Source organism: Typopeltis vanoorti, chromosome 1 (genome assembly GCF_054136105.1).
Source record: "Typopeltis vanoorti isolate ZY-2024b chromosome 1, IOZ_Tvanoo_1.0, whole genome shotgun sequence".
Classification (NCBI taxonomy): domain Eukaryota; kingdom Metazoa; phylum Arthropoda; class Arachnida; order Uropygi; family Thelyphonidae; genus Typopeltis; species Typopeltis vanoorti.
Genome location: NC_143549.1, coordinates 104,002,238 through 104,016,154, shown reverse-complemented (window position 1 = coordinate 104,016,154; position 13,917 = coordinate 104,002,238). Strand labels below are relative to the sequence as shown.

Below are 13,917 nucleotides of genomic sequence, written 5' to 3'. Positions count from 1 at the left end.
CTCACAATCAGTTTTATTTCCCTTTTTATATATGGGTACTATGAGAGCTCTACTCCAATCATCGGGAATTCGTCCCTCTGTCCAGGCTTTCTGAACTATGCAGTGCAGCCACTGTAAGACTTTTATACCACCATACTTCAGCATTTCTGGTCGAATATCATCTACTCCTGCTGCCTTTCCACATTTCAAGCCTTTGATGGCTTTTTCTACTTCAAGTATGGATATATATTCCTGACTGCATGCCTGGTCAGTGTTTTTTATCACTGTGCTATCATCACTGCTTGTTTCATTTAGCAGTTTTTCAAAGTAATTACTCCATACTTCAAGGATATCTTTTTCTCCTGTTTTCATGTCACCTTTATCATCTCTAACTCCTTTTATAGCACTCTTTCCTCCATTCCTAAGCTTCTTCAACAACCTCCAGAATATTTTGCCACCTTCTTGATATTTATTTTCTATATTCTTGCCAAAGTTCTCCCATGACTTTTGTTTAGCTAGTTTTACACACTGTTTAGCTTTCTTACATTTGTCTCTGTATTCTGTAAGAGTAAAAGCTGACTTATTTGCCAGGAACTTTTGATATGCTTTCTTCTTTTCTTTCACTGCCTCTTTAACTTCCTGTGTCCACCAGGGAGTTCTGATTTTTTTATCCTTGCACACAACCTCACCACATGCCTCTCTGGCAGAATCAATCAATGTTTTCTTCAGAGTTTGCCACTGAATCTCCAAGGTTTGATTCCTGTTCTCAAACTCTTTCATTTTCTTTTCAGTAATCTTTGTGTATTTTAGGGCATTATATCACATCTGAGAGCATAATGTTGTAAATACTACTGCTATAAAAGACCTAAAAAATAACTAAGACTGTTACATAGAAATGTGACTTAATGTTTTGAGAGAGAAAAAATGTGAAAAATATCATATATAAGTAAATAATGCAACATATCTCTTCCTTACTCCACATCATTTTATTGACTATTTTATATATGTTTAGTCAGAAACGGCTTACAAATTTTCAAACATTTTAGAAGATAAAAACAGAGGTTTCCTAATTAACTTGTCTGGTTCACCTAAGTATCTTTTATCCATTCACTATAGCATTTTTCATTCAATATAGCATTTTAGTATTATTATATGTGTATCTCCATGGAATCAGAAAAGTCATCACAAGAGACTTAATCTTTATACACACAATAACTATCATACTTTTCCTTAAATCCAGGACACAACTACCTCTGGAAACCCATTCCACTCATTTACCACTTTCCAAACAAAAAAAATCTAGTCTGTACACCCTTACTAACCATATTCTTACACAACTTTCAGGGGATGACCTCTTGTGCTATCCTTACTTGTCATCTATTGAAAAATTTCTTTTGTGTCAATCTTATAGAATCCATTTAGTAATTTATAAGTTTCCATCATGCTTCCTCTCCCTACCTGTCAACTAAATACTCTGCAACCACACACCTTTAATCTGTCTCATACAGAGCATTCCAGAAACCTATCACCAGCTTGATCACTCATCTCTGAATCAAAATGCAGCAGCAGCATAGCCTTATAAAGAGGGATAATAATCTCCCTACCTTTACCTGTTAGTGTGTTTCTCAACGTTCAAGTAATCCTTGGAGCTATTTTACCAACTTTTGCTATATGCTTTCTGTCTCAAAGTCTCTAGCCTCATCAATTTCTTGCAATCCAACACCATCAATGTGATACATGGCATGTAATCTTTTCATTTTGAATTGCATCACCTTACATTCTGCAACATTAAATTGACATTTTGACTCAATCTCTGCCAATTTATTTAAATCATCTTGCAAGATATCTACATCAACTATTGCCCTCTCAAGTTTTACATCACCAGCAAACAACTAAATATCCCAGTTAAATCATTTCCTATATCATTAATATACAGGTTAAAGAGTATTGACCTTAGTACAGAGTAAGACGCTTCACTCATCTCTTTGATTCTCCTAGATTCCACTCCACTCTATACTACTATAGAAAGATAATAGAATCTCTTTGGCTGCTGATATACACATCTAGTATCTGTCCATCAGACATCCCTATCCATGCCACAAGCTTCATACCAATTCCCATGTGCTCCAATTTTTGTATAGTTTTACCATGTAGTTTTCTGCCAAATGTTATTAAAACTTGACATTGCAATGATAATATCTGAGATTTTAACTTGGTTTATATAACCTCAATACTAGAATGAACTATGAGAATGGGATTTTGCAAGAGTTTCTTCCACTCTACCCTTGTTCTGAGTTTATTTCTTCACAGTTTATGTATATAGCAAAGTGATATATATATATATATATATATATATATATATATATATATATATATATATATATATATATATATATATATATATATTATATACACACACACACATGGGGGGGGCTGGAAAGTTCTGATAAATACATAGAACAAAAATGATTTTAAAGCAACTGATATAACCACAAGAACATATGAGGGATATAAGAACATAGATTACCTTTATGTTCTATCTTGCATTTTAATTACATTTCTAGTACTTAGTGGGCCCACCTTTGTTATGAATGACAGCAAATATTCTTTGGGACATGCTTTCGATCAATTTATACATCGCAACAGGAATATTTTTCTATTCCTCATGCAAAGCTACCTCTATTGCTAATAATGATGATGGACACTGTGGTCTGGAGTGAATTCAGCATTCTAATTCAGCCCAAAGATCAGTAAGGTTGAGCTCTGAGTTCTGAGATGACACTTTGAGAGAAGGACATGTCCATACGTGCCCTTTCCGTTCAACTGGAACATCGCAAAACAGTTGTCGATGTAATCAACAAATGGAGATGTTTTGGCATCACTAGTGCAGGAAAACACCCAGGGCAGCTGCAGAAAATGACTGACAGGGACAGGAGGGTGTTAAAACAGGTGGCACACAAAAAACGGTTGCAATCGGCACAGGCATCCGTGAGGAGTTCCAGAGTGCCAATAACACCATGGTGAACATTAATACTTTACAAAAAGAACTCCATTTACTGGGTTTCCACGGAAGAGCAGTGGCACACAAGCGAAGCATCACAACGATGAACAAGGCTGCTCATCTGGCCTGGTGCAATGAGTGTGTGAATTGGACAAGTGACGACCATTGGAAAACAGTACTCTTGAGCAATGAATTAAGGTTCACCTGTTTTCAGACTGATAGCAGGATGTGGAGGCAGCCTGGTAAATACTTGTTACCACTGTGTTGTACCCACAGTAAAGCTTGGTTGCAGGGGAGTGGTGGTGGGGAGGTTCATTCAGCTGGTTTGGAATGGGAACCACTAGTCTGGTTCCATAAAGGCAGCTCAGTACCTTGATATTCTGGATAATCAGGTGTTGCCTATACCTGGAGTTTTTATGGAATGGTATGAAGGGATGGCTGTTAAATAACTGACCTGGCCTGCGCAGAGTCCTGACCTCAACCCCATCGAACGCCTGTGGAACAAATTGGAGCAGCGATTGATTCAGAGCAGCAAGTCCTCGATGTGTCACTGAACTCAGTACTGCTTTGGCAGAGGAATGGAGACATTCTAGCTGATGTCTCATACTTTGATGGAAAACCTCCCCCAAAGGGTGTTGGAGGTGATCAAAGCCAGAGGTGGACATACCCGATATTAGGGTTTGCCTGCTGGTATCAATTGTAAATTGCTAGTGTCTGGACAATTATTGTTAGATAGCACATATATCTGCTCCATATATACATATATATATATATATATGGAACAGCCTTATGATACAGTGTATTGTCTTGCCGAAAGGGACAATGATCACTTTCGTAAAAATGTAGGAAACATTGCATTGTCCAGAATGTTCAGATACCTCTTGGAGTTCAATGTTCGTGGTATCACAAACACTGACCAGAGACCAAACCAGGAAAAACATGACCATACCATCACACTGCCACCTCTGAATTCATAGTTGGGGGTTACCCACTCTAGTAAGAGGCTGTCACCGGGCATCTGCCACACCCATCCATCTGGTCGGCAGGGAGTGTGGCGTGATTCGTCGCTCCATAACGCAGTTCCAAGCTTCCACATCTCACTGTACATACTCTTTGCACCACCACCGAAGACAACGCTGCATGTTGGTTCGGGTAATGTGGAGTTTGCATATTGCGGTCCTACCATGGAAACCTATGTTGTGAGCCTCGGTTATGAATGTTTTTGTACAGATTCGTGTTGCAATCGATGCGTAGAACTTCTCATTCAACGTGTTGGTCGACGAATGGCGGTTTTTTACATATTATCCTTCGTAGTACACTACGGTCACGTTCGGTGAGTGTAGTGGATCATCCTCTCTAGGTAACACTTGGAATTGACTCCCTGCGCTTCCACCTTGGTATGGTATCACTGATTGTTGACCTAGGATGACCCAATTTGTCAACAACCGAACAAATAGGCCTACAACATCATCCTATCACAACGCATCCTTCAGTTTCCTTCTCGCAACTGTTTCACCCGCACACAGTTGCATCGACTGCTCTCAATTTGTTTTTTATGACTTTATTTTGTGCTCAGAAGTGTGATTTTTTGTTTTCTGACTCTTCTCATTTCTTTCCTGCATGATAATTGTATATTTAAGTGTGCACTACGTATCTGAAACATCTTACTGATGTTACCTGTGGTTAACATCATTATGGCGGCACCTGGTGTTTGTAGCAATTATTCAGTGTCCAGACCTCAATTCCAGTTGTTTTTAGTTATTAATGGGTTTACCCGTTTCTTTATATATTTTCATAAGGCTGCGATTATAGCTCATAATCAACCAGTGATTACTATTTTTGATTACACTTCATATTAAAATATGCATGCAGCCATGCAGTATTTTTGAGCACGTTGATATCAGAATACAGAACAATCTCTCAACTCTGAATACACGTCTAAAAATTAAATACACACACATACACTACATAATCTCAGTCTCTTCTCGATTTCCATCAAAATGGTTCTTTATTTGATATCTTTATTATGGAATATATGTATATATTTATCATTTATACTAAGATTTGGAATTCAGGAAAAGTGAGAGCTCTGTAAAACACAAAAGATAAAGAGTGGTTCAAGAATTGTATACCGCATTTAAGAAATCCTATGGCTGTTATTGGATTAATATCTCATTTATCATTCCCCAAATTTGTTAAGTGAAATGGCTTCTCACAGACAAGTAACTTGGCTTCATATAAACGTAATTAATGGAATGAAATGCAGATAATCCTATGTAGTATGCTGTGTCCATTATTTGCATCGGTCAAGAAGTTAAAGGGTTTGAATTGAATTGCCAAATATATATTCCTTACATCTCAGACAGAATTCAGAACTGAATCGTTTCAAGTGAAGGAATATTATTATTACTTGACACCTCCAGGGAGTCCCAGACTCATCGAGGGAAGGCACCTAGCCTACAGCCCTCCGTCTCCACCACTCAATTCAACAACTACAGAGAACCGCATCATCTACACCAGCGCCATCTACTGCCCACCACTAGTATTTTCACAAACAATCACAACATCCATGCCCACGGCGCGATTCGAACCCGCAGCCTTTTGGCTGGAGAGCGGATACTCCTAAACATTCGGCCGGCTATTTATGGAACCAGTACTATGTTTATATCTCACTTTCAAAAGTATAGGGAAAATCAGTCTTTTTTTTTTTTTTTTGGCCTTTCGCTAACTGAAATGGCAGTTGAAAGGTGAAATGTAAAGCACTAGTTTTTTTTTTTATTTATGTATAAAAGATGTGAAATAACTTACCAGCTGAGAGTAACGACCTCTGAATGGGAATACCACCAGTGAGAACCAAATTCATGTCATCAACAGAGCACTGAAATACTTCAATATACCGCTGCTTTTTTCCAAACACCATATAACGGTGATGGCATTGTTGAGCAGCCATGTATGCTGAATGCTCGCTGTCCATCTGAATAAATGTTTCTCCTGAAGGTTGTCCCTAAAATAAAAAAAAGACAATAAACATGATGCATCTAGAAAGAACTAAATATTCAGAATTACTTAACATTACAATATTGTGTGTGTATATGTGTCTTGGTAGCTTTCATCATTTATAATTATAGTAGTTTTTATGTGACTCATGTCCCAAATACCATGCCTGAGCTATGGATTTTGTTTCTATTTTGCCGCTAACAAATAATAGTGAGAACATGAATACACGCATCTGATTAATAGCAGTAATCATGTAGGTTGACATTCATGTGTCACTTTGCTGGTATCAGGAGCATAATATAAATAAAGGAAATCATCACACTGCCCAACACCTCCAATCTGCAGTCCTTCCACTTGAGATGATGTGTTCACGAATTCATGTCGTTGTTTGCATCTTTCTAATCTTAATTTCCTAATACTGCATAGTAGTATTAGGAAATGCCCTTATACTACTATTTAATACAGTACTAGGAAATTCCTTTAGGAATTTCTTAGCACTGTGCCTTCAGAACTGGAATATATGTCTATTAAAACAGTTAATAGGAATAAAATAAAAGACAAAATATTTTTTATCCCTAGTTTCCTGAATGATTATCGTTAATCTATGAAATACAACTGCTTTACTTAAAGCAAATAGCTATCAATCACTATTTCTAGATATATTTGTGGAGAATTATCTAACTACATGACATCGAACGGTCAGAGAGAGAAAATGTGTGTAATTAAACCGATAAACTGAGTAAGTATAGCAGTTAGTTGAGTATCTCTAGTAAAATCAAGGACAACGGTCAAATAATAGAGATAGTTGAAGCTAACAAGCGAAACCAATTTTAAGTAATAACCGATTGATTTTATTTGTTGCTGTTTTGTATTTCATCTCTTCATTTTATATAATTTAATAACTGAGCTTTGTGCTCCTATTATTAGCAAAGAAAATTAAAATTGAGAATGAAACGTAATTTCCAAATCCAATAACACTAATCGGGTACTTTCCAGTGCACATCTGGGTTTCAGAATGAGTAGAAGACTAAAGTATACTTTAGTCTTCGTGTCGAATGTGCATATATTAAGTGCACTTAATAAAATGCTTACAAACTGAAGAAATTAAATAAATAAACTCACCTGTGAATTATACACCATATGTACTCCTTGCAGCACAATGTTTTTGGCATGTTCGCCTAGGAACTCCAAAATATGCTCCACCTGAGCTTCAAATGGAAGACCACGCAGTCGAATGCAATCTTTTCTCGACCCTGGGGGTAAAATCTGCGCTGAAATGAGAGGTATTTGGGGAAGACTGGCGATTAAGGGCTGCGGCTGTTCATACGTTCTCGGATCCATACTACGATTTAGTACCTGGTTAGAAATAAATAAATTATCGTTGTGCCAAATCCTCACGTGTACTGTATCTAAAGGTATCCATTATTTACCCCACATTAATATGTACGAATAATTTTGTTTAATCCTGTTGTTACCCGGTTAGGAAAAATTAATAAAATCCTTTTCTCAACGATATGTAGTACTGTATATTGGAATGGAGCCAAAAAATTTCGAAAGACTAAATTAATGTATATAGAATATAAATAAATGTTTACCTGCTGTACTTCTGCTGTCGTACTTCGAAAGAGTTCTATATAACGAGATCCAATAACTTCCCTGTGTTTTTGGAGAGCCTTAGCTGCCATTTCTTCTGTTTCGAACAAAACGAATGCATCTCCCGTAGCCCTACCATCAGGTTTTCGAACAAACAATACGCCATCGTCGCCATCCATCACCTGACAAGCGTGATCGCCATTTGCAAAGAAAGCGATCTAGGAATAATTAATAAACATCTTTGAATGGTTTTAAATGGGGTAAAAGCATTCAGTTAGCATTCGGTTTAGATCACCCAAGTCGTATTTTACAACTGGCTGACTTATACCAAATACAACATATAACAATACAACAACACATCTAACATCTTAGAGTTGAGCTATTTATTTGCTTCCAGTAAAAGAAATGATACACGTTTTTATTCGAAAAAAATTGTGGTGTTTACTAATATTTCTTCAATTTTTTTAAAACTATTATATATATATATATATATATATATATATATATATATATATATAATAGTTTTAAAAAAATTGAAGAAATATTAGTAAACACCACAAAATGTGTAAAAAAAAAAGTGCCCATCTCTAAAAGAGGCTCAACGATGACTTATTAGGCAACTAAAGTTACCAATTTTGAGCAGAACATCGAGACAATAAAATAGTTTGCTGAAAAATGAGTAGACTAGATACCAATATTGTCTGGAACAACGTTTTTAATTTCATTTTCGGATACGAAGACCTATCTAAGAGCTACGCAAATTGGTTTTTCTTTAATGAATTATTTTTGTTTAATGCTTAGCCATACAACTTAACATAGTATCTAACGTCAGCAAGGTTGCTGACGTTAGATACTATTGGCTGGAGAATAAGAATGTTGTCCACTGGGAAAATGTCATTATTGGTAATAACGAAAATGAACGAAATAAAAAAAATTTTTAAAAAATGGAAAACAAGAAAACAGTGATAAAATATTAATTTTGCAAACATTACTTTACAAAATTAATATAATAAGTGGATAAACATAACAGTAATCGAGGAGGGTCAACTATAGGATTACCAGATTACGGACAGTTAATTTTTTTTTACTCTTCTTCAAGATTCCCTAAGATGCACTTTAACGCAAAATATATTTTATAGAAAGGGATGAAGTTACACGTACAACAAACTTTTGTTGTTTGATTGAAGTATAAAATGGATAAATACAATAATTCACTTTCGTAATTTCTTTCCGAATAGGATTGCACTCGTTCCACTGCAGAAAAAAAAAAAAAATCTTAATATTTTAGATCTTTCTTGAATTAACATAAAGTCAATGTTAATTTTTACTGGCAATCTGTAAATTGCTTTTCCAGGTTTTTTCCATATGAAATCCCTGGATGAAAAAACTGGAATTTGTCTAGTGGGAAAAATCCTGCCACCACCATATGAAGCTACCTCACCTTCAATTGAGAGGCTCATAAAGATTCCACGTCAAGGAAATTTGAACTTTGCGGCTAGAAGTCTCGAGTGTATGTGAAAGAAAAGGCAGATAATAAAACAGGTTTACACAATATGCATAATAAAGAAACTTACTGTTACGATTTATGCGAGAACATAATTAATCATGAGATTAGCAATTGGGTAGCGGTATGCGACAAAGTGTAATGTTACAATTGTTGGAAGTTTTGGCTGCATGTGCAATGGGAAGAGGAAGAAAAAGAGTGTGGGAGGAAGAATACGTGTGCTACAGTACACTAATCTTATATCATCTTTAGTGTCTATATCATCCTCCTCCTCCTCCTCCTCCTCCCCTTTCTTTGACCGCCATTGAGGCAAAAGTATGCAGGAAGCTGCAATCCGAAGAAAGAGTCGATAGCGGCGGAAGACAGTATAGTCTGCGGTTGCTCTTCCAAGAGATGAAGTGATATGGGGGAAAAATTCATATTTAAATAAAAATACTGAAGTCTGTCAATTGAGTCGCTGTTTAATGTGCTTTCTATTCATGGAGATAGTGTGCAATGTTACTTTCCTTCTTTATGACATTTTATAATAAGGAAAACAGCGTGCACGTAATATTCTACTTTAAATGTAGCAAGTCATGCGAAAAAACAGTAAACAACAGGCATGATTGACTTAATTGTTTGTTGGTGTCGTCAGGGCCGTACATACACTTTTCCCGAGGCTAAAGTGCTCCAGAATCCTCCATCATTGTTTGGGGTCATCAAATTGGGCCTAATTTTTCGGGTCCCAGCTCCTATGCATAAGTATGGCCCTGGATGTCGTCACTTCCTGATTCTGTTCGTAATATTTTCAGTTTGGACAAGCTAGCTATCTAAATATATATGATATTCAGTCTGTATCGTTCCCACTGCTGGGTGAAGGCCTCTCCCATTGCGGGAGGGTTGAGTCTACTTGTCCCATGGCGATCCACTCCGTATTGAAAGTGTGTGCGTGTGTATCCATGCGCCTGGCAGGATTCACACCCACAGCTTTTTTTTGGTCTGTATAGCGGATGCGCTAACTACGAGGCCAACCAGGCCAGTATCTAAATATATATGCTAGCCTATTTAGAAACCTTACAATGAAGCAGTGCTACAAACTATTGGCTACTCTGACACTTAAATTTGATTTGAATTCAATGGCATTCAACTGCAAGGATATGAAATGCATGATGTTTATTAGTGTAGTTTGCAATAAAGATTCTTACAACAATGTTTATGTCAAGATGCGAGAGATGTTTGCAAGGGTCATACTCGTTTAATGTGTTGTCTTGGTGATTTTTTCCACTGACGCAAAACAAAGTAAGGCTACATTTCAAACATTTCAAGAAAATAATGATGAATTAATGGAATTATTATTTATCGTTATATTTATTATGATTGCTTATTTGTATCGTTTTATTTCTTTTTATTGACGAGACCGCATTTCTTAATGTTAGATTCGTTATAGTTCTTTAACTGACATGAATAGCCAATATCTGTGTCCACGCATATATATATATATATATATACACATATATATATATATATATATATATATATATATATATATATATATATATATATATATATATATATATATATATATATATATATATATATAAGATTTCACTTAAATATATATAGATATTTCGTTCAGGTTGCTTTAAAAAAAAAAAAAAAAACTTGTGGTCTCCAACTTCAACGACATGGAATTAAATTTAAGGTATAAAAATATATGTTACAAGTTATTGCAAATTTTGATAGTCATTGTTATTCGCATGGTTTTCTGTTGCTTCTTGTTATTAATTTCCACTGATGACCGTGACGTTATCATGTCATACTCTAGAACAGTGTTTCCCAACCTTTTTGATATCGCGGACCCCCTGTAGCTAATGTTAATTCACCGCAGCCCCCATAAAATCCAAAATGGAAATTTTTTATATTTTACATATCATAAAGTTGAAGTAATAAATTACAATTTTATAACACTAAACGTGTCATTGATGACAATGCAATACTGTTATAAATGGAGATATTCGGAAGAATATGAACATATCAATTAGGCCAGGTGTGAGCAACATGATAAGATAAAGTTTAATGAAAATAAACTATCCCGCGGATCCCCTTTGAATTACTCGCGGATCCCCGGACCACAGGTTGGGAAACACTGCTCTAGAAGACGTAGAAATATAGTTTTCGTGTTTTTTTAATTTCACCTTCAAAGAATTAAAAAAAAAAACAACTTTATTTTTAATTCTCCACTTGCCGAAGGACATCATTTTGATGATGTTGACAGAATATGTTGTTTTCTCATTATGTTCTTATTTTAATCATGAGATAATAATCAATCCTAAGAGAACGAAAGCCAATGACACCAAAAAGTGTCAGAGAGCACTAGTTTGTTTGACAAATAGCTTTTCATTTTAGATATGCTAGAATCACAGAGCATATACAGTATATCGAAAACTTTATCATTTTGGGGTGAAATTAATTTATTTTACATGAAACTGTTAACTTAGACTCATTTTAAAATTTTACTTAAATCATTATAAACAAAAAAGGAGCAAATCTTTTGCAAACGAAGCAAAAAAATAAATAAAATAAAATAAAAACAAAATATTTAACTCGTTATGTTCATGAAAGAAATTTGGTAAATTACCAGGGCCATTCAGAAACATAACCAGTTACATTTCGATATGCATCTTAAGAAACACTGAAGTCTGAAATACATATGTACTAAGAAACAAGCGTGAATCTCTATTTCCAGCCCTTCTTATATTCACACTTACCACTTGTTTCGCTGCGCAATCGTATGGTAGCCCTCGCATGCGTACTATCACTTGGCCTCCTCTTGACAAAAAAGCCTGAGCCTCGTTGTTATTACCTGGTAAAAAAGCGGGAAAAGAGTAGTGAGAATAACATATTGAAATTAACTTAAACTTCATTAAACTTTTGCAATTCATTTTTTGAACACTTCACTACTTGGGAAACTACAAAGAAGATAAAACGAGTTTAGGATTTCAAGCCCACTTCATTTTATTAATAATTACATTAATATTAATACAGGAGGTCAAACGCCTTGACTGTTCCAGTAACAAAACATTTCAGGAATACTCATATGGTTGTAGCATACGTTTTATATTAAAAGAAACTATTTTATGAAGACTCTAAGAGAACAGAAAATTTGTGATGGAACTCACATTACGCGAGAACTTTTCAATTTGAGGAAGTTACTGATTCTCTCTGAAGCTCTTTAAATTAATCTTAAAATGCCCGCAGTACTTATTCAGGATACTAAAGTATCATTACCATTGAATCGATCAAGTCAGGACTATAGCTATTATGTCAAATAAATACCTGTATTTGTGGAAGTTTGCCCGTTTTTACCCTACATGAGAAACCCCTGAAAAGCTCATCCTTCAACCACTTTCCAGAAGAATGAAGCATGAGTCATAAAAATACATCTTGTAGTAAATTTAATATTTTAACACATTAAATAATGTTTCTGGAAGAAGTGATCTTTTAAAAAATACTCCTGAAATTATCTAGACAAAATAAGCATATACAGTATATGTGTGTTCAAGAGACAGATTTCTAAGCGTACGATGTAGTGATAACATGGATTCCAAGACTAATTCGAAATATAATATATCCAGTGATTTGAATAATTGTTTTTTCAGAATAGGTTATCAGTGGTTATAATATACAAACAGAAACATAAAGAGTAAATCATCATAATCTGTACTAGCTACTTGAATACTCTCTCTCTCTCTCTCTTTCTCACACACACACACACACACACACACACACACACACACAAAGAGAAGAGAACTATTCTAACTGTCAGCTGCATTTCTTTGATGTTTTTTTTAATCTTCTTTATTCGAATATTTTCAGAATCTCTTTGTTGCTCACAGTACAAGGAAATAGTAATACAACACTTACCTCCAGCTACATTCACGAAATCTTCCCCAGCTGCACGATAGACCTCAATATAGCGTTGGCCAATATGATGTTTGTGTCGCTTCAAAGCCATGTCTCTGTGTTCTTGATTGATAAAGCGCACAAGGGCTTCTCCATTCCTTCTACCTTGAGGACTCAAGCATAATGCCACACCTCCTCTATAGATAATAAACAAATAATTTACGATCAGCTATATGATATTTGATTCATATCTGAAAGTCATAAATAGGATTTTATTTATATTGAATTCCCCCACCCCCCTCTCTCGTCTTCTTCCTAAAAGAACACTCTGTTAGCGAGCTTACCAGCTAAGTATAAAACTCATGGTCCTTAGACCTTCACGACTGACGATCATAAAAGAGAAAAATACAAATTAGATCAATTAAGATGATTACTAGATCAATAAAAGAGAATCAAAGATATGTGGTTAGAAGTATCGAAAGCTGGTTATAACAAGGCTCGAGTTAGAGACATGGAAGTTTTTTTTTCCTTGCAAATTTTCGATGCAGCTTATTAGATCTTAAGGTTGAAAATGTTTACTAATTTGGAAGTAATTAGTATATTTTGAATATTTTCGAAGAAAGAATGATCAGAATATAAACAGGATTAAAAAAAAAAAAAAAAAGAAAGAAAGAAAGAACATTTAGTAGAAATAGTATGTATCGTACCACTGAGCTACTGAAAGCGGTACTGTTGTCGTGGTAACTTGACGTCATTATATATTACATTAGCTCACTTCTTGTCTTTGCTCATTTTAAGCATAAGTTTATTATTTCGTATATAAAAAACTTGCTAATATATGTTTTAAAGTGTTTAATGAATTATTTCAAAACAAATTATATTAAGTAGAAAATGTACACGTTATTGTATTTTAAATTATTTAATTGTTTTCTCTTTGTCGCACTTGTTATGCGTGTATCCT

General features: G+C 35.1%; 1 protein-coding gene across 1 annotated transcript in view; it reads right to left on the bottom strand.

Moving 5' to 3' along the window:
• The window catches only part of fus (epithelial splicing regulatory protein fusilli), a 123,479-nt gene that overhangs the window by 9,512 nt on the left and 100,050 nt on the right, over nt 1-13,917 (bottom strand). Inside the window, exons 7-11 of the mRNA XM_090392436.1 lie at nt 12,978-13,153; nt 11,822-11,916; nt 7,573-7,788; nt 7,100-7,333; nt 5,789-5,984 (exon numbers count right to left, since the gene is read on the bottom strand). Of these exons, the coding sequence (XP_090248562.1) occupies nt 5,789-5,984; nt 7,100-7,333; nt 7,573-7,788; nt 11,822-11,916; nt 12,978-13,153 (917 nt within the window). The remainder of the gene's footprint in view (nt 1-5,788; nt 5,985-7,099; nt 7,334-7,572; nt 7,789-11,821; nt 11,917-12,977; nt 13,154-13,917) is intronic.